Source organism: Epinephelus moara, chromosome 2 (assembly GCF_006386435.1).
Source record: "Epinephelus moara isolate mb chromosome 2, YSFRI_EMoa_1.0, whole genome shotgun sequence".
NCBI classification, from domain to species: Eukaryota; Metazoa; Chordata; class Actinopteri; order Perciformes; family Serranidae; genus Epinephelus; species Epinephelus moara.
This window is the reverse complement of record NC_065507.1, coordinates 32,954,243-32,975,306: the sequence shown is the minus strand read 5'-3', so window position 1 is coordinate 32,975,306 and position 21,064 is coordinate 32,954,243. Positions and strand designations below refer to the sequence as shown.

Genomic DNA, 21,064 nt, shown 5'->3' with positions numbered 1-21,064 from the left:
AAGAATCCACCCAAATTATTTATTCACAACCCCCCGCCCCCAGGTCCACACCCTCTGACCACAGCGCCGCTCATCCCTGCCCTAAGCAGACTGTTAGTGCTGCCCACAGTGTTGCCAGGCATCCCTGGAAGAGGAGGTGCATTAAACTTGGAGAAGCAAGCAAGGGGAGAGAAAAATTTGCCTCAGTGTGGTGCGCCTGTGTGTCTTACTGTTTGCCTTGTGCTCTTTCAGTAAGCAGAGTAAGGAACCTTGCCAGAACTGGAGCTCATCTGAAATACATTAGAATCTGGAGAAGAACGATCCTCTGTAATCTAGCTGCGCTGACGCTCCACCAAGGGTTCCTATTTGCTGTCAGAGGTACACCCATACATGTAGCAGCAGCTCCTCCAAGAGACTGTTTTTGTCTCCTCAAGTCAAAATATTTTCCAAACTCCGGAGGGCAAGACTGCAGAGAGAGAGAGGCAGAGATCAAGGCGCTTGAAGAAGTCTGTGCTTTCTTCATAAAAGCTTGGTAAATACTCCTTTTTAAACTTTGAATATGGGTCTAATGATCAGCTTGTGTTTGAACTTTTACTTAAACATACAGATTGTGATGCAGTATGATATGGTATTTGAGTGCAAATATCACAACTTAAGGCAGAATTAATGAAATAGAAAACTTTCTAACTCTCAATAGTTTTTTATAAACAGCTTTTCCCATTTTCTTCATTTGGATGTGTTACTGATAAGCTTTGCTCCTGCATGTTACATTTCTTGTTCTAAGTTCAAAACTGTGTTGCAATTGTGGTGTACAAACCCTCAAGGCATTTTCCACCATTCTTTAACTTACAAAATTGATCCCAGAGCCTTAACCAAACCTTTCATTCTCACTGGAAGTCTGTAAAGCGATATTTTTTTTTTTCTCGGCTGGCACAGTGCTTTTGTATGTAATGGCGGTCAAATCACATTTAATGCCTCTCCTGCAGATCTCCAGGGTTCGCCATTTTGACAAGAATTCTTTCCACACTGGTCTTGTGACATGTCAGAACTGTGTTGCCTATTCTCCTCTGGGCATGTTTCTTTTCATCCTAGTTCAAATGGGATTTGCAAGAGAGAAACTCTCCACAGATGAGTGAACGTCTGCTGACACGTGTCTTACCTTTGTACCTTTATGTCAGTCTGCTTCTAATAATGAGTTGTGCCTTCAATTCCTAATCCAGTGTTTCTGTTTATATAGACTATGAGAAGAAAAGGATCGTCACTCAAGGGTTAAATGTGTTTCTCCATGTATAGACTACCCTCTCTGAGATTTTTTCCTTAAATGAACAATCAAGCAATGCGTTCATGTTCCACTGAGAAGAACCGCAGAGAATAAAAGGAATGTCTTACTCATTTCACTGTAATAAAATTAGCTGCGCCTGTACAAATGCTATCACAGGGCTGGGTTTGCAAGGTTTCCAGCACGAACACCAACTTTTTCCAGGCATGCACTGACAATGCTTGGCAGAGTCATGTTGGGCTGAGGCTTACTCCAGATTCCACATCCTTACTCTAGGTTGTGGCAGACTTTGATCACCAGGTGCAAGAACACTACGAAAATTTTTGACATCCACGTTATTTTTTCTCCTTTTGGATTAACTTTTATTCGTCTCCTTTTATGTCCACGTTACAGGGGCTATAAGTTATCAGTGTGGCGACTACTGTCAAAGGGGAAGATCCAGACTTCAAACGAAACATCAGCCCTATCATTCCTCTTGGCGTGTGCAGGGGAGTTTTCAAGGACAAGTGAGCAGTGTTCAGATAAATACAGGAAACACCTGAAGGTTTTCCAAGGTTCAGCCACAGGAAATACAGCTCTAAACGACAGACACACTCCAACGTTGATTTTTGTGAGAAGCTCCCTATTATCTTGTTAGTTGATCAACATGTCACGCTGGGGGAGAAAAAATGTGAAGAAGACGCCCGAGGTGATCCGCACTGTGACAGAGGGGCTCAAGTCCTTGTATCGTAAGAAGCTGCTGCCTCTGGAGGAGTACTACGGTTTCCATGACTTCCACTCTCAAAGTCTGGAAGATGCAGACTTTGATAACAAGCCTATGGTGCTGGTGGTGGGACAGTACTCCACTGGAAAGACAACATTTATCAAGTAAGACATTACAGCTCTGCATCAAACATTTGTTCACCGTTACATTTTGTGGTTATTTAGGAACCAATGCAGAAAAACTCACAAGCTATATGTGTGATTAACAGGTATCTACTGGAGCAGGATATTCCTGGGAGCAGAGTGGGACCTGAACCCACTACTGACTGCTTCACTGCCATCATGCATGGGGAGGTGGAGGGAGTCATCCCTGGGAACGCCCTTATCGTAGACCCCAACAAGCCTTTCCGCAAACTCAACCCTTTTGGAAACACCTTTCTCAACAGGTGAGAGCAGGGGTTTTATTCACAGTGGGTTGTGTAATGATTCCACTGAGGGAGCCAGATAGATTCCAGCATGAAATGGACAGAATATGTGAGAGAACCCAAGAAGGAAAAACAGGGAAGGAGAGATAACAAAGTTTTTAGCTCTTTGGAATTTCAAGTCCTTGTGCCAAATTTCAGCGCAGGGAGGCACTGGCCTTATTTGTGGAAAAATGGAGAAAGGAAGCGATATCACTCGAGAGGGCGATGAAAGCTGATGTACTTTGACAGGAACTGCAATGTACGCAAGTTCAAAGACGAGGTCAGAGGGCTCCATAGCCTCGCAGGGCAAAGACAAATAAATGAAGTCACAGACTTTGTGAGGCTCAGGGAACCTGTGAGAGAAAGCTCAACATTGAAGTTCTTTCTGCCACTTTGTTTACTGTCTGGGCTGCCAGATTTCTGGGTATGTTTTTCCAGTGATGTAAACCAAGAAAAAGGTCACATGTTTAACAATCAGGTGCTGTAAGCTGTTAGAAAACATGGAGGCTAGAAGTGAACGTGCAGTCCTACTATTGATGAGGCTCTAAAGTTGAATTTCTGATGCCAGTTTTCCAGAGTCTCTCTCTCCCTCTGCAGGGTGTGTTTGTTGATGTATTTGCGTCTCCCCTTTTGCTTTGACTTCCTGATCTGGGACCGGTGGGCTCGTTAAGCTCATAAGCCGCAGGAAGTGGTGTTGTTGTTTTAAGCCACACATCGTTAGCGGGCCTTATTGTTGTGATTCTGGCTGTGGTGGTCATTTTCCTTCAGGAAGCCCACAGCAATGAGAGGGCTGCTTAAACACAATGGCCTACAGTGGGAGGGGTGGAGTATGTGGAGAGGGCAGCTTCCAATCTGCTCCTTGGATCACATTGGCTTCTTTGATAAGAGTTAACCATTTTTCACATGATTTAGATTATTTCCTTCTGCACTGTTTTCAAACAAAACTGGCCTCTCTGAACTCCATTTTGTTGCTGTTAATGTGACGTTTCTCCTGTGTGTTGATATCAGGTTTCAGTGTGCCCAAATGCCCAACCAGGTCCTGGAGAGTATCAGCATTATTGACACGCCGGGGATCCTGTCTGGTGCTAAGCAGAGAGTGAGCCGAGGTGAGAGAGGTGACAAAGGTGAGGAGAGGGAATAGGGGGGGCCTGCAGAGACACACATCCCTGATCATCGGCTCATAAACTCATCTCCTTGGCACGCCTGGCTAACCCATGGGACCAGTTTACTCTGTCACAATAACACTTGGCAGCAGTACCAGAAAACATCTTAGCAGTACACCAAGCAGCCATAAAATCATAATCAGGAACAGAGATAGTACAAATAAAAATTCTGTCAGCACATCTGGAGGTATGTACAGTTGAGAAATAACTATCATCATCATCTCATAGTAGTTTTTTTTCACTTTTCCATTCATCCATGCTTTAAGTAACTCATTATTACTCAAGTCAACATGCATGATCAACTAACAAGTTTAAAGGGTCAGTGCATCCAAATTGTGAAAAACATATTTCCTCATTCACCACTGGTGGAATCTTGCACATGGTTTTAGTTTTATCTACTGAGGTTTTGAAATATTCATTTGTGAGATTTGTGCCTCCACACCCTCCCAATACAATAGAGATGAATGGAATGTTGTTTGTGGCGTTCACAGCACTGCAAAATTAGGAATTCAGCATCAACATGTCTCTACAGAAAGAAAGCTCCAGTTTCTCTGGATAATCCAAACTATTACTTTGTTAAGAATAGTGTAGTTTGTGGGCCATCCACAGTAACTGGGACATCATTTTTGTAAAGAAGATGCTGTTGTGTGAGCACCACAAACAGAAGTCCAGTGGAAGACAATTCAGAGATGGATATCTTAAAACTTGGGAGGATTAAAACCAAATGATCTTTATGGCTATACCACAGGAGGTAAGTGAGAAAATATGCTCTTTGTAATTGTGGTGAACCGACTCTTTTAGTATGATCACTGAAAAATATGAAAATCAGTTTTGTTAGACTTGTAGTGACATGTTTCATGTTAAAAGTTAAATTTTTTTTTTTACAATGTAGTAGCTGGCATATGGTGAAGCCTGAATGTACAGCTGGGTTGGACAGATACAGATAAGAAGGGTTTGTGTCTGTGTCGACCCTCTTCCCTCTCCTGCCCCCTTTTGTTTTTGTTTTGTGCATGTTTTCTAGTTTTCTGAATATCTTAGTTATTTAATTTTTATCTATTCAAACAGGCTATGACTTCCCAGCTGTGCTGCGCTGGTTTGCGGAGCGTGTGGACCGCATCATCCTCCTGTTCGATGCCCATAAACTGGAGATATCAGACGAGTTCTCTGAGGCCATCGGTGCCCTGAAAGGCAACGAGGACAAGCTGCGTGTGGTACTCAACAAGGCCGACATGGTGGGCACCCAGCAGCTGATGAGAGTGTATGGTGCACTCATGTGGTCTCTGGGGAAGGTGTTTGGCACTCCGGAAGTTCTGCGCGTCTACATTGGCTCCTTCTGGTCAGAGCCACTGATGGTTACAGACAACCGGAAGCTGTTTGAGCTGGAGGAGGAGGATTTGTTCACTGACATTCAAAACCTCCCTCGCAATGCAGCTTTACGCAAGCTCAATGACCTGGTGAAGAGGGCACGTCTGGTCAGGGTAGGTTTTATTGGCATGTCAACACATGTTCATTAAATGGTTTTTGGCAGCTTGACATTACTGCACTGTAATTATGTTGTTTGTGTTAAAATCTTGTGCTATGCTTTTCTTAATCAAAGGTCCATGCCCACATAATCAGCTATCTGAAGCAGGAGATGCCCTCTGTCTTCAGGAAGGACAATAAAAAGAAGAATTTAATCTACCAGCTGCCAGTGATTTTCTCAAAAATCCAGCTGCAGCACAATATTTCTGCTGGAGACTTCCCAGATTGTACTAAGATGCAGGTTAGTCTGTTTTATATCACTACTGGGTACATCTCAGAGGAAATTATGTAAATACTTGTCTTTAACTATTAACTGTTAAGTTACATTTAAATTTAATTTGAAATCTACCAGCTGACACATTTGTATCTTTCCCTTTTTTTAAAGGAGCAACTGATGGTTCATGATTTCACCAAGTTCAAAACCTTGAAGCCTAACCTGATGGTAGCCTTGGATGAGTTGCTCTCCGGTGACATTGCCAAACTGATGCCCCTCCTGCGACAGGAGGAGCTAGAAGCAGGTGAGCAGCCAGGTGTGCAGGGTGGAGCCTTCCTTGGGACCCGTGCCGGACCGTTCGGCGAGGGTGACCCCTTCGCCGAGGAGAACGGAGAGGGATGTGAGGAGGAGGAAGATTGGGTGGTAACCAAAGATAAGCCCAAATATGATGAGATCTTCTACAACCTCGCTCCCAACGAGGGAAAACTGAGTGGCAACAAGGCTAAGGACTGGATGGTGAGCTCCCGCCTGCCCAACTCGGTGCTGGGCCGCATCTGGAAGCTGTCAGATCTGGACCATGATGGCATGCTGGATGACGAAGAATTTGCCCTGGCCAGCCACCTGATTGAGGTCAAGTTGGAGGGCCATGGTCTGCCCCCTGAGCTTCCCACACGTCTGATCCCACCCTCCAAACGCAGGCAGAAGGGCTCTGATGCATAGACATGTCACAAGGAGCTGAGAGAGACTCTTCTCTATTGGCTGTGCTACTGTTTGCATTTGCTCTTGTTTTCCCCCCAGACCCAAGTCAAAATGTTTGTATGCAATGCGTTCAACTTTTCCTCTGAGACTGATTTCAGTCTTGCACAATGAAACATACTGTATTAAAGTGTAAGTAAATCCTTTGAGAGTAAGGGCTTACAGCAAAAGATTGTGTATTAAGAAGTCACACGGGTCTGGTTGCTTCTTCCTTTGGCTTCTCAAAGTTAGCTTTTCATGATGAGCTTTAAAAATATATATCTACTTGTGTTTGCAGAGCAGAAATAAATAAAGGCTGGCACTCTCTAAGTGAGTAGTATTCAGCATGTATTTGACAGAATACAGAGCTAAACCTTTCTGTATTAGATTTAACATTCCTTCAGTGACTAGATCGGGGCAGCACAGTATTATCTTGGTGATCATTTGTAGGATTGTGCCATTTATTTTCAGGTCTGGTCACATTCCAGTGAGGGTATCATTTACAAATTCATCGTGCTCAAATGATTTGTTTATAGCATTTTCAACTGAAACTGGCAGCACAAATCTAATAACCTGAATGCATTTCACTTTTGTTGCTTTACATGCCACAATTTTGTGCATAAACTTTATATATTATTTTTGTAATTGTTGCTGTTGTTTTGTATGTGCAGGAGCAAGACCTCAGTTGTATAAAAGAACATGCTGAGAATAACTTTTCAACTAGACTGAAAGATTGATATATTACTGACTACTGTACACAGCTCCACCATCTGTTGTCATGTTAACTATTGTTGTAACCAAATAAAGTTCCCTGACTGTGCCATGTCTCTTTAGTGATCCTTTTATATGTAAAAAATTAGACATCACTTAAGTCATTAAAAATGTCTACAATTAAACTAGAGTACTTAATACAGAACTAATAGTTTAGTGCATTTAATTTGGCACTCTTTTTACATTTTCTTTTCGATCAAACTCACTTGGTCTCTCAGTGACGGACCACATAAACAGTGAGTCACACTCTCCCCTGCCAAGTCCCCATACCACCATTTTCCGTGACTCTCTCCTCTCTCATTCCCACCATCTGAAGTCTTTTCTCTGCCTCTCTCTTTCTCTCTCTCACACACACACACACACACACACACACACACACACACACACACACACACACACACACACACACACACACACAGTTTTATAGTCTATTCCCCCTTATCCCTTTTTACTTCTACATTTGCTCCCTCACCAGCACGCCTGTAGATGTTTTTGGTTTTATCCTGCGTCTGCTATGCAGTATAAGCACAAATATGTGTCCCGTGCAGAGCCATGTGTGTTTCACATAAAGCTTTCAAGGTTCGTAGAAGAAGGGGTGGCCTCCCCGCCTCCCTGTTCCACTCCTCCATGGAAAGAAACACAAATGAGAAACAGAGGCAATGCAGCCCTTTCCTCCCTGCTCTCTGGCTTACAGTGACTCACATGTGAAGAATGTGGTGGGTTGGCTCAAGAGTTATTAATATCTCCTTTCCTAGGGTCTGCTAAGTTTCCTTGGGCTCATACACAGGATCTAGACACTGTACCTTTATGAGAGACTCTAACAACATCCCCTTTATTTGGAGAATTCCTCAGCTAGACCTGCAGCACACCACACCCTCCTCTGTGTATTTATGTGTGTGTGTGTGTGTGTGTGTGTGTGTGAGAAGCAGAGGGAGGCGATGTGTGAAATAAGTCAAGTGAGGTGACAACATTAAGCTGAAATGTTACAGTTTCTTAACTAGAAATGAATGTCCGCTGACTTGTTAAGTCATTGCTACCAATGGCTTTTTAAAGAACAGAATAAAAGATCCCCATAGCAGCTGCTACATAATAGGTTCAGCTGAATCATAACCCATCTCAAACATTTGCTCAGATCAAGCTACACAATGCTGAGACAGCGATGAGGTGAAACCTGAAGGCAGGCCCACGCTCCAGCCAAGGATCCCCACCATCAGACGTCCCCAACAATGAAGATTACTCAACGAAACCGGGGTCTCCGTATACGTCACTCTGTGTTTACGTGGGGAATTCCTCTGGAAAACCTACTGTGGAAGAAAAACTGAGGTCACCAACTATGGAGAGGGGTGACATCTGCTGGATACAGTATTCTTGGCAACTTTACACTGAAACTGTACAATACAGTATCCAACTGTAGATGGCAGACTGGAGGCATGCAGCTGTATGTATTTCAGGATACCTGTTAATTTTTCAAGTTTGTACAAATGCAATACTAGATGCTGTGACTGTTTCTCCGGTCTGCACTGGCCCTGAGGTGGACCATGATATGGGTCAAAATCTTAAGTCCTTCTTCTGTGCATAACATTTTCAGGTTGACGAAACTAAAAAAAGTTGCAGCAGCTTCAGCTGAACTCAAGAATGCATTTATAATTCACCCAGCTGGACGCAACAAAGACTATGGATTTTGACCTTCCATCTTTTTTGGAGTTGCAGTAGGAAGGGATCTCCTTGTGGCCAGTATGGACAGATGGAATAATTACAGCAACCAACAGCTTTCAATTTTGTGAGTAATGTATTAAAAAAGACTAAAAAAAGTATGAACCTATTTTTCTAACTTCCTTTTCTGTTTTTTAACTTAAAGTTCCTCTGTTTTTAATTTACTTGTATAAGAGTAATTGGTTGATATGTGTCAGAAATGAGTAAGGACAGCTAGAGAGCTTTAACTTTTATTATTATTCCAAAAAGTTAACAAACCAGTTTGAAAAGCTTAAAATATTTCCCATTTTTCCTGCCTATACATCGCATATTCTACTCTGTCTAAATCACTGACTCAAACCTTAACGTTTGACATTGAGATATGAACGCAAACCTACAAACAATATGTAGTATAAAAGGTAAAGTTAAATCAATGTATATAAAATATATTTCAATTCAAATTACCGTCCCACACATGGCACATGAACTTATAACTACAGCACTCATTTCAGCTTCTCACCAAATGTCACAAAAAGGCAGATTAAATCACCATTGTCAAAAGAACATTTGAATTATGTCACCCATTTTTTTTCAATACATTTTTACTGTTTTCTGCAGTCCTTAGAAACTGAAATGGTTTTTGATGTCTTTGATCTGTTTCATCATGTCACCAATTTGCTGTCCCTGTTCTCTGAGGACATCCTGAACGACCTTCTTCTGGTGGGCATTGAGTGAGACTGTTGTCCTGGCTGCAGGCACATCCTTGTCCACTTGCGACTTCTGGTACTCCATCTTCATGTTCACCTGTTTAATGCAGTTGTCCAAGTGTTTCAGCTGATCGCCGATGATCTGCAGCTCCTTCTTCATATCCTTTTCACTGTTTGACAGTATTGGTAGTTGGCTTTGCAGGCTGCCCAGCACTTTTTTAACCCTGTTCATAATGGTTTCCTGGCGATACTTTGCATCTTCATACTTATCAGCCAACCTCTCTGCTGCCTCTCTCAGACTCTTCCTCTCCTCCCTGCACAGAGTCAACTCTTCCAGCTGCTTGTTCTTTTGGCCTGTTAGGAGTTTCACCCTTCTCTGCATCTCTTCACGAGCCATGTCCTGCTTGAGAATGTACTCCTCACTGAAGACTTGTGTGGCTCTGCTGAGGAGCTGGAGACACTCTGGAGGTGGTGGTGATTTGTCCTTGTCTCCAGCCTTGAGTACAAGAGGATTGGTGGAGCTACGTGCCAGGATGTTGCGGATGTGCTGCTCAAAAGAGTCGTCAGCCAGGCCGCGCAGAGGGGAGCTCCCAGAGCCTGGACCTGGATGAGAACAGAGCAGGGGAGGGGAGGGAGGGCGAATGGAGCTCAGCAGGGGCAACAAGATGCACTCATAGGTGCTGGTGATGCAAATCATGGTGGCACCCAAGGAAAGGTCAGACACAATCAAAAAGCCACGAACCGGAGCTGACTGACTAGTATGGAGTGGTCTGGTACAAAGAATGTGCTCCACAATACAGCGCTTCTCAGCAGCCAGCTCCTGAAGACTGTCCTTATCCTCCTCGCCTGACTGAAGAAACTTCTGCAGCTTGTTGACCCAGATTAGCCCCACACTGTGCACTCCTGCTTCATGGGTGCAATGATACCTGTGCTGGCATAAGGGGTCTCTGTGCAGTCTGATTGGGCAGGTGAAATCAAATTCTTGGGGCTCCTCATCCTCTCCTGTGGCTACTTTGAGGGTGAGCTCCAGCTCAACACACTCAAATACATAGAGAGCTGGCACGGCCTCTGTTCCTCGACTCCACTTCTCCACTGCCCCTGCCTCTTCCTCTTCTTCAGACTCCAACACCACACAGTGATACAGTGTGCCTGTTTCAGTGGCGATGACGAGGATACTAGGCACACATGGCAGGCAGAGAATGGCACAAGCATCATAGCCATAGTTATCCTCTGCTGCAGGATACATTGGGAGGGGTCCAACAGGTTTTGTCAGACTCACACCGTTTGCCTGGCTCGTGTAGCTCACATAGGTCTCCCCATTTTCGTAGAGGATGTACAGAGGGTAGACCAGCTGTTCTTTGGAGCTCCGTGCTGCCAGCTGTCGAAGTGGGGGTGACATCGGCCCAAAGTCAAAAGCCACTGCTATCTCGCCAAGAGATGCTGCATAGGAGCGGGCGGGAGGATGGCTGCTGCTGTCATCTTCCGACTGTGACAGTGATAGCACTTTGGCCGGCGTTTGGGGCGACTTCAAGCCGTAAAACCTGATGGTGTTGTCGGATGTGAGCAGCACCAGGTGGGGCTCATCGGTCTCGCTGGGGTACCAAGCCGCCTGCCGTAGACTCACCGACGGTGAGCTGGTGAAGAAGCGCTCCGCAACCGGGATGGTCTTACAGTTGATCTCACTCCGTCCGCCCTCGAACTCGGACCTCTTTCCCCACCGTTGAGGAAGCTCCAGCACCGAGACGCCCCGCTGACCGACGAGAGCGACGTGGTGTTGAGTTGGACTTAGCAACACCTGGCACAGCTCGAAGAGAGGAGGGTTGATGCACAGCAAGGTTTGGTATTTCCCGCTACTGCGACTCTCATCCGTGTTTAGCTGTCGCAAGTTGGTCGTGTAAAACACGCTGTCTGTGTCATCCCACACAAACAAGTCCCCACCCAAACAAAAGGTGAGGTTTTTATCAATCCCTCTTTCATTCGCGGTGGGTTCTGACTCCAACTTCTCTCGTATTTTTTGGAAAATAATATGGTTTGGTAAGTCATTTAGCCACCGCTCCGTGCCGAATGCCGCCATCTTGATCCGCCGTCTGCTCAGTCACAAGGAACTATGGCAACAAGAGAACTTCACGACAGTCATTTAACGTATTCCGGTGGCCGGTGTCGTATAATTTGCAGAATCACCATGGCGTTGAAAGAGACTGCGGGACTGTATGAAACCCTCAAGGCGGAGTGGAACAAGAAAAACCCAAACCTGAGTAAATGTGGAGAGCTTCTGAGCAAACTTAAGGTAGAGTCGCACATCGGGTTGTCTATTTTTGTTTTATTTATATGGGGCGAATCAGGAACACTCTGTGTAGAAGCCTCGGCGCTATTAGCAGACGTAGCTAAGCTTGCTAACAAACGTTAGCCATGCTAACGTTGTGTGTTGAGTTTCCTGTTAGGTAAACTTTAGAAACCTACAGTGATACTCATTCTGGGTTGATAACATTGAATTTCCGTGTGTTGAATACGGTACACCCAGTGTTTGCCTGATAGACTAATTTAATAATTTTGGGAGGGCAGTCAGGAAATAAGCAGTGTTGCTAACGTTAACGTATCGTTGGCTGATTCATTGTCCAACTAGTATCAACCCTGGAACTGGCATCCAATATAAACATTTGAACCAGTGATTATTGAGGCATTATGCGTCTTTTACTTTTATTTGTATCTCAAACGTTTGCTTTTACTTACTGATTATTAATTCACAACTCCACTGTTGAAATTCTGTTATTTAGATGATGTTTTATTACCAAAACGCCATGCTGACAGCTCGTTTGATTCAGTTGAGAAGGACCAATACCAAAATGTAAACATACTCTGTTACAAGTGAAACGTCTGCATTCAAACTTTTACTGAAATAAAGTACAAAAGTATTAGCATCAAAATATCCTTAAAAGTAGCAAAATCAAATTCCTCCTTTTGAAGAATGACCCATTTTAGAATCACTAAAATGATATCACTGGTTTATTGATGCATTCATGTGTACATAACTTACATGTACCAGCTGGTGTCAACTGTAATGACGTTATGTAGCCTACATGTGGGTGACTTAACTTTATAATATATCAAAGTTGATTTATATTTTGTGTTAATAACATGACTCTGTAAAGTAACTAGTAACCAAATCTGTCAAATAAATGTAGTGAAGTACAAAGTACAATATTTGTCTCCAAAATGTAGTAGAGCAATCAAAATGTGGCATTAAATGGAAATACTTCAGTAAAGTACACATGCCTCAAAATGATACTTTAATACAAATCTTGAGCAAATGCATTTAGCTACACTCCACTTCTGAGAAAAACTCCCTGAAGTCCAGTTGCCTCTGACTGAGTACTTTTATATGTCTTACGTGTTGGGTGAATGTTCATAAACAAGTCAACAATTAAAATGTGCTTGATAAATCTATGGTCCAGATTAGTGTCATTTTAGATTAATAAACTATTAGGACAACATAAGTGACACATAAAGTTCGAAATTTTGTAGATAATGATGCCAAACTTTTTTTTTTTTTACAGGTGTCATTACTGGAGCTGAATTTCCTACCTACCAGTGGGTCTGCGCTCACTAAGCAGCAACTCATTTTAGCTCGTGAGTATAGGTGGCAAATCAAGCTGATAGACAACATTCATATTAATCATGGATTATTGTTTGACAAAGCAATAAGACAGATATCAAAAGGTAGCCCTAATAAAGACAGATCTGTGTCTGTGTTTCAGGTGATGTCCTTGAAATTGGAGCCTTGTGGAGTATCCGCAAGAAGGACATCCCGTCCTTTGAGAGATACATGGCCCAGCTAAAATGTTACTACTTTGATTACAAGTAATGGCACCTTTTTGTTTTTCATGTGTACTAGTGGGATTTTGTTACACAGTACTCACTGGGTTTTCTAACATCACTCTTTCTTTACTTATGTCATCAAGGGATGAACTGCCTGAAGCTGCCTACATGCACCAGTTACTTGGACTGAACCTGCTCTTCCTGCTCTCACAGAACCGTGTGTCTGAGTTTCACACAGAACTTGAGAGACTGAGTGCACGAGATATTCAGACCAACGTATACATCAGACACCCAGTGTCCCTAGAGCAGGTGCTGCAATTTACCCCTAGCCATGGAACAATTTCAGGGTTTGATAGTGCATTGTTGTTGTGCTGTGGCCAGGTGTCAAGCATAGAATTTTGATATTTGTGCATCCAATTAGTAATTTGTATCCTCAAATCAAAATGTTTACACTTTTGCTGCAGTAGGAAATATATACAGGGCTCTGTGAAATTCTCTATTTACATATTCTATGACTGTGTCAATAACACCTTATATCCTCTCCTGGCCTTTTCAGTACTTGATGGAGGGCAGCTACAACAAGGTATTTCTTGCCAAAGGCAACATCCCTGCTGAGAGCTACACCTTTTTTATAGATATTCTGCTCGACACAATTCGGTAAGAATCATACTTACTATCATTTATACACTCGTTTCATTGATGCAGCCCTTTATATGTGCTTTTAACCAATGCTGTTGTGTATTTTTCCTTAAAAATTAATTTGTATTTTTCCGTTCAGGTCTTAGTGCATCTTGTTGTTTTAAAATGTTGCTATGTAATTACCATGGCTGTGGAAAATCCTTGTATATGTCATCATTGGTTGACAGTTCATTATAACATATATCGGGACAACTTCAGCATAGTTATGGTCAGCAGTTTAAACACCATACTCAATTTGTGAAAAGGTATATTAAGATGCAGGTAACCATAGCAACAAAACTGATGGTTTATGCTATGAACAGCATGTTGACCAAGACAGATGTGAAATGGGTGACAATTTAAAATATATCGTCCATTTTCTTTCCAAGTATTAAGGTGTCTTGATGTAGAAAATTATGGACTCTGCAAAGGAAATGGCTTTAACTCAGTTATTTTCATTTACCAGGAAGGATACCTCTTTAATTCTTTATTTTTGTTGTGTTTCATCTTGATTGTACTATAATCAACAGGGCACAAAAAGATCAGCTGATAAAATTGCATTGTATTTTAAAGACAACTTCAGCTAAAACTGTGACCTTTTCAATTGCAGCGATGAAATCGCAGGATGCATAGAGAAAGCATATGAGCAGATCCAGTTCAGTGAAGCCACCCGTGTGCTTTTCTTCAGTTCCCCGAATAAGATGACAGAGTATGCCAACAAGGTATGTATATTTTTATTTTGAAAGAAAACTTAAATTGTATGTGAAATTAAGCATAGGATGCAGAGATTACAAGAAGAAAACATTAGATTTTTGCAGATCTTGGTAAAAAAAAAATAAAAAAATTTAAAGTTGCATTTAATATAATGGGAGGGGTAATTACGTGTCTCAGTTGAAGGCAACTGATTTATTTATCTGAAGAAAAGAGTCACAGATACAGGTACAGATGTCTTGTAAACATTAAAGCATTAAACATTAAATTTTATCTCTAATTGTTTTGGTAACACGAGCAAACATTAGCACAGTAATGCTAAAATAACACGTTTTATGTGATAGTCATGGCACAGTGCGGCAAATATAGGTTGGTATGATTATAATATATGCGTCTCCAGAGTGTTCTTCCACAGGAATTTTTTCCACCTTGAATAAGCAACGCCGATATTCACTCACGTTTTGTCCCGTCTTCGCTTATCTGATCTTTTTCTTTTATTTGGTGGCGTGGTTTCCCTCTTACGGGGCAAAACATATGTGTGGTCCTCCATTTAAAGTGCGACAGAATCATAAAAGTACAAAGCAGGTTCACGCAGAAGCACCCCAGATTGAGCTTCACCTTCTCCAGTGACGGCAAGTTCTAGGTAAACGTGAAAGGCGAAGCACGTGTATCTCTTTCGGCCACTGTATTCAAATATGGCGATGCAAGAAGGCAGCCTCCAGCATACCCTGCCTGTGTATATATATAGAGAAATCATTCTAAGCCTATGAGAAAGCTTCCATTTGTATGTGAATTGCATTACACTTTAGTAAATATATATTTATGAAAGCAATAGTTGATATTTGCTAATAAACAACCACGTAAATTACACATTGTAACTTTAAGTACATTTAGCAAGATTTCACTTCTCATGTTATTTCTTTGTGCTTTGTCTTGTTAGGGTAGCTAAAATGTTATTGCACATTTAACAGCACATTCAACTTGCAGTGGTAGAACCTGAAAATGCATGTAATTTTGCAAACATGGAAACAACAGTCACAATGGCAACAGCCTGTTAGGGTTGTAAACTTGGACTTGGTCCAATAAGTGGTAAATATATTGAAGCTCATAACACAATGAGATACAGTGGAAGAAGCAACTAGACAAGGACTAGAATTGCAGATAACTTATTGTTTAGCTGTCAGATGTTGTGTTTTTCTTGTGGTTTAATTTCTGAAATTGAAACAAAATTCCATCCCAGATTCTTGCCTACAAAGTGGCAGTCAAAGCTGATTGTTCATTTCATTTCATTTCAGAGGGGATGGAGTCTGAGCCCAGATTACTATTACTCTTTCACCAGTCAGCAGCAGCGGACAGAAGAGGTGACCATCCCCTCTACAGAGCTGGCACAACAGGTCATCGAATATGCACGACAGCTGGAAATGATTGTGTAATCCGCCCCCAGGAACACACTCAGCCATGTACAGACACACTCAGACACACGCCGCTGATCCAGTATACATCCAGTCAGCTCAAATGCAGTTGCCTTGAGGGATATGACTTTGTTGATTGCCAGAGTGGTTGATTTGTTGCCCATACCTCAAAAATCTATCAACATTTATTTTTCCTGTATTCCACTCATCTGCAGGTCTTCCTGTCTGGAAGTTTGTTTTTATTTCAATAGGTGGTGGAAAAACAAACAAAAGTACCATTGGTGACCAGTCTACTCAGCAATAGCTACACATCTACCTGTCACTGAAGACATTCAAGGGTTTCAATGATACAGTTAATTATTTTATCTAAGATGCCATCTCAACAGCATTAAAACTGAGCTTTTTATGGCGTATTACCAACTGGTGAGAGAGAAATAATAACTTCAAGTCCAGCTACTACATTTAAAACCCTTGGGCCTCAACTCTTTGACAATTACAATTCAACTAATTACAATAACTACCCTGTGACTTTTCCTGTCAGTGTCACACAAGACTATCAACTCAACATTTTTCCCCTAATTTTCACCAAAATCTTTTTGTACACAAAGTTAATTTTCTCCTTATAGAGCTCTCAGAAATGTATTGCTTTGTATCCTAGCAACTGACAGAATTGCCGTTGAAGTTTGTGAGTGTTTTCTAAATGGAAATTCCTCTTCCTCCCTAGATGGTTTGTAATCCAGTTGATATTAAATCTTTGCCTGCAATAAATGATTCTGAAAATAAACTTTCTGAATGACTGCTTTCCAGTTGTTGTTTTTTTACATCACTTCTATCTTTATGTGGATTCAAGTAATTTCCAGGAACTAATCAATTTACCACATGCCAGTCATTAATGTAAGAAATATTCTGAATGCTTTCTCTAATAGATGAGAATCTTCTCCCTCTGTCTCTCTCTGTGTTATGAAAGCTGCGAGTCTTTCTGTGCTGATTCAAGGAAGCTCATGCAGGTGGTTTGGGCACCAAAGTTATTATAGCTTTATATTTTTCATTAGTTTTTACTCAGTACTCGTTTTTAATGTTTGTTTTCAATTCAGTTTAGTTTCATTTAGTTTCCAGAGTGTGTGTGCCTCTGCACCAGTGACAGCCGTGGCCAGGGTTGGCCATCCATCTGCCTGTCAGTCCACCCATTCTCGTGGTGTCCCAAGCACCTTGAGGGAATTTCTCCAAATTTGGCACCAGTGTCCACTTGGACTCAATGGTGAACTGATAAGACTTTGGTGGTCAAGTGTCATTGTGACCTCACGAAACACGCTTTTGGCCATAACTCAAGAAGTCACATGCTAATTATGACTAAATTTCTCACAAATGTCTAATAGGATGAAATCTTAAAGGGATAACATTTTATTTCAAAAGGTCAAAGGTCAACCTCATGATGTGGTGACACATATCTTGGGTGTCCACTTTGACACCGAAGATGTATGAAGCATCCTTGTTTTAGAATATGTAGCTTCTTTGCTACAACAAACTGAAGCATTGTCCAGTGTCATAGCTACATATAAGACCGGACAGACATGGATGTTTCAGTTAGTTTTTATTTTTTGCAAAAGTCTAGGTTTTATTTTTATTGCAGTTAACTAAACTGTTTTTTTACACCTAAGGCTAGCTTTTAGTTTCTTTTTAGTTAACCATAATAACCTTACTGGGCATTCATAAAACCTGTGGATGTGTTACACAAAGATGTAATTTACTGATTTTAATCAGTGGTATAGATCAGAAAAAAGGAAAATACAAAGAAGAACAAAACGTTTGCACTTATTTACTAGGCTTAAGATTGCGTAAATCATTAAAAATGCAGTTCAGATTTGAATTTAGCAATGACTACAGCTATAAAACGGCTTGAAGTGTGTAGCTCGCCACTTTTGGAAATTTTGTTGGCAAACCTGTCCCCGGGACATGTTGACAGCACACCTTGTTGGAACAGCACTGATTTACTGTAAATGGGTGCCAGCAACCATCAGCATGGACTAACTCAAGAGTTACTGGAGAGGTTATGGCTGGTTCCTGTTTCTCTTTTTCAACCTGACCAACCATTCTCCTCTATCTCTGTTTTTATAGTGACATTTTCTGTATTTTTCCACTAGTTTAATTGAATGCTTTGACTCTGCATCTTTTCTTTGGTTTACAACAGTGTCTTGACACAGAGAAACCATAAAGAAATACTGTCTACACCTCCCGCTGCCTGTGCCGAGTGCGCAACATCATTCTGGACCAGAATGAGAGGCACAGAGCCTGTTCCCCTGACCACTACCATGCCCCTGAGCCAAGCCATGTGGAAGTAAACACGCATTTTTACTCCATACCCAGACGGGACTATTCCTCACAATGTGGTCACTCCCATTCCAGACAAAGGAGCCACAGCCCAATTGGTGGTCAAGAACGGTCATACCGAGGCAGCACGCCAAAACTGCACTTGACAACATCCTCCCAGTGGACGCAACAGAGAGGTTCGAATTCCAAATCTTAGTCGACCACCTTAAACTCTTAATTGCTGATTCTTATTCTAACTCACATCACCCTTACACAGCCAGTATGGATGCTCTGAACCAACAGTTAATGTGGAGTTAATGGACGGTCCCAATGTAGCCAGCGGCGATTTGAAGGCCTTCCACGTGTTTGCATTAAAGATGTGCTCCCTTGTGTTACCTTGTAAGGTAATGTGGAGCTACAGTGTGGATCACATGTGTCTAGACTGCTGGGGAAGCTACCTCATGACCTGAGATCCAGTTTCCGTCGCTTTATCCACCTGCATCACACCCCAATCCTCACACTTCTGGATCTTTCTGATTGGTTGGAATTTTAAATTTAAATTCAGGTGGACACAGCCAGATACAGTTCAAAAGGAGAGGCTTCAGCAAAGAAAGAAACAAGGAAAGCACCCAAGCCCTCAGAGAAGACCACCACCATCTTCCTATGCATCGAAACCCAGCCAGCTGACCTCAAGCCTAAGCCTGCAGTCTCTAAGGAGAGGATTAAGAAATACTGTCCTTACTGCAACAACAGCAAGCATTCACTTAATGCCTGCAGTAACTTCAAGCAGCTAACAACACTGCAAAAACACAGCTGGATTAAGGATAACAATGCCTGCTGGCATTGTGGGCGTGCCCATCGGGCCTGAGGATGTGTTGCCAGACATGTGGTAACTGACATTTACTTGTGCTCCGCCAGGTGAATGAGAAGACTTATGCCAAGACAGGGAATAGCACCAAAGCAGCCTCTTCCACAAGCACCTGTTCTCCCAGTACTGCAGATGAAGTACTCTACATTGATAGGCTGGCGGAAGGTCGCAAGGTTCTTCTGAAGGTCATCAAAGTTCTCTTACGGAATGAAGATGGGTCAGAACGTACCATCATCCTCCATATGGCTGCTCAGCAGTTGGGCCTCCAGGGGCAACCAGAAGATCTGCCCCTACAGACAGTGAGACAGGAGCTTTATGTTCTTCATGGGGTGGCTGTATCATTCAGGCTGTCTCCAGCTACTCAACCACAGAAAATCTACCAAATCCAGGGTGCCTTCACTGCCGAGAGACTGGGTATGGCAGAACATACTCACCCAGTCAACACCTTAAAGAAAATGTACAGATATCTTCGAGGCTTGCCATTACAGAATCTGGACCAAGTCAGCCCTGTGCTGCTGATTGGCTCCGACAACCCCCACCTAATCACACCAGTGGAACCAGTTCGCCTTAGCCCACCAGGAGGTCCCGCTGCCATCAGAACATGCCTAGGTTGGACACTGCAGGGTCCAGCCCAGGGACTGCTGCATCGTTTTACTGTCCAGCAGTGTCTCTTCACAAGCACAGTTCCTATGAAAGAAGACCTTTTGAGGAACATTGAGAAACTGTGGCAGATGGATGTACTGCCATGTTGCAATGCCAAGGTCAGCACCAGATCCCAGCAGGACCAGGAAACGATAAAGCTTCTGGAAGCCAAGACTATAAGAGTCGATGATAAGGGACTCAATTGCTATGCCATCCCCCTACTGCACATCCCCAACATGCCACAACTGCGAGCACCGCAGGAGGCAGTGCTCCCACAGTTGTGCAGTACAGAGAAGAGACTGGCTAAAACCCCTGAGCTGGCTGCAGCCTACATCACCGAGATCCAGAGGCTTGAAGATGCAGTCATGTGATGTCCCCCATCACATGACTGAGCATAACGGTAAGAGCGGAGTTGTTTTCAACTGTTCATTCCAGTTCTAGGATAACAACCTGAATGAGCTCCTCCTCCCTGAGCCCACATTGGGGGCTTCCCTTTTGGCTGTGCTGCTTCGATTCTGGGAGCATGCAGTTGCCTTCTGTAGTGATATGCGTGGGATGTTTCACCAGGTCAGGGTGCTCCCAGAGGATCAGCCCCTCCTCAGGTTCCTGTGGTGCGATCTGAAGCGAGAGGAACCCCCCAGAGTCCACAAAAGTACATGTACGATGTACGTGAGTCAGTGCTGCAGTCCTTTTACATAGACAACTGCCTGAAGAGTGCACCAATGGAGGAGGAGGCAGACCAACTTGTGAATAAGCTAGTAAAGTTGCTTGCTGATGGTGGCTTTGAACTGCGACAATGGGCCAGTAACAAACCAGCTGTTATCAGCCACTTCCCAGCTGATGCCAGATCTGACAGCAGGAGCTGTGGATAGCCCAAGGCCAACCAGATGCCCAGGAATCAGCACTTTACTGGAACTGCCCCACAGACACACTATCCTACAAGCCCTGCATAACAGTGTCTCAACAGGTCACCATGCCCACCATTTACAAGGTTCTTGCCAGCCAGTATGACCCCCTCGGGTTTATCAGGTCAGGTATAAGGTCATACTGCAACAGCTTTGGTCTAAGAAACATGAATGGGACGATCCTGATCTGCCTGAGCAGCTGCTTCAAACCTGGACGGCCTGGGAGAGGGAGCTGCCTGTTCTGCAACAAATTTCCTTACCATGATGTTACACCAGCTCAGACATGGACCCAGGGAACAGCCGACGAGACATTCATGTGTTCTGCGATGCCTCTGAACAGGCCTACGGGTCAGTGGCCTATCTCAGGACTGAGGATCCCAGTGGGAAGGTTGAGATCGCCTTCCTAGTTGCTAGATCACAAGTAGCACCAAGAAAACAACAGACCATACCACGACTGGAGCTCTGTGCAGCCCTTACAGGAGCCCAATTAACTGAAGT

At 43.1% G+C, this 21,064-nt stretch overlaps 3 protein-coding genes across 4 annotated transcripts; 2 read left to right on the top strand and 1 right to left on the bottom strand.

Annotated features, from left to right (window-relative positions):
- Positions 1 to 89: 89 nt before the first annotated feature.
- On the top strand, positions 90 to 6,877 carry ehd2b (EH-domain containing 2b). 2 transcript variants are annotated; one of them, XM_050073329.1, is made up of 7 exons: positions 90 to 511; positions 1,652 to 2,125; positions 2,230 to 2,406; positions 3,433 to 3,548; positions 4,653 to 5,065; positions 5,185 to 5,349; positions 5,494 to 6,877. In XM_050073329.1, the coding sequence occupies exons 2-7, from the start codon at positions 1,905 to 1,907 to the stop codon at positions 6,040 to 6,042; spliced, it is 1,641 nt and encodes a 546-aa protein (XP_049929286.1). In that variant the 5' UTR covers positions 90 to 511; positions 1,652 to 1,904; the 3' UTR covers positions 6,043 to 6,877. The 2 variants fall into 2 exon arrangements, with proteins under 2 accessions (XP_049929286.1, XP_049929296.1); XM_050073339.1 differs by having other exon boundaries at positions 91 to 511; positions 3,433 to 3,530.
- A 1,879-nt stretch (positions 6,878 to 8,756) lies between these two features.
- Positions 8,757 to 11,301, bottom strand: nup88 (nucleoporin 88). The gene has a single exon (XM_050063946.1). The coding sequence runs from the start codon at positions 11,299 to 11,301 to the stop codon at positions 9,142 to 9,144; it is 2,160 nt and encodes a 719-aa protein (XP_049919903.1). The 3' UTR covers positions 8,757 to 9,141.
- An 18-nt stretch (positions 11,302 to 11,319) lies between these two features.
- On the top strand, positions 11,320 to 16,645 carry psmd8 (proteasome 26S subunit, non-ATPase 8). Its single transcript, XM_050063957.1, has 7 exons — positions 11,320 to 11,514; positions 12,782 to 12,854; positions 12,983 to 13,085; positions 13,187 to 13,352; positions 13,600 to 13,700; positions 14,332 to 14,443; positions 15,728 to 16,645. Exons 1-7 carry the CDS (start codon positions 11,335 to 11,337, stop codon positions 15,863 to 15,865), a joined length of 873 nt encoding a protein of 290 aa, XP_049919914.1. The 5' UTR covers positions 11,320 to 11,334; the 3' UTR covers positions 15,866 to 16,645.
- Positions 16,646 to 21,064: the final 4,419 nt, after the last annotated feature.

Coding starts and splice junctions, on each gene's coding strand:
- ehd2b (XM_050073329.1), top strand. CDS start 1,905: ATGTCACGCTGGGGGAGAAAAAATGTGAAGAAGACGCCCGAGGTGATC. Junction 2,407..3,432: donor GGAAACACCTTTCTCAACAG/GTGAGAGCAGGG, acceptor TGTTGATATCAG/GTTTCAGTGTGCCCAAATGC. Junction 5,350..5,493: donor CAGATTGTACTAAGATGCAG/GTTAGTCTGTTT, acceptor CTTTTTTTAAAG/GAGCAACTGATGGTTCATGA.
- nup88 (XM_050063946.1), bottom strand. CDS start 11,301: ATGGCGGCATTCGGCACGGAGCGGTGGCTAAATGACTTACCAAACCAT.
- psmd8 (XM_050063957.1), top strand. CDS start 11,335: ATGGCAACAAGAGAACTTCACGACAGTCATTTAACGTATTCCGGTGGC. Junction 12,855..12,982: donor GCAGCAACTCATTTTAGCTC/GTGAGTATAGGT, acceptor TCTGTGTTTCAG/GTGATGTCCTTGAAATTGGA. Junction 13,086..13,186: donor TGTTACTACTTTGATTACAA/GTAATGGCACCT, acceptor TATGTCATCAAG/GGATGAACTGCCTGAAGCTG.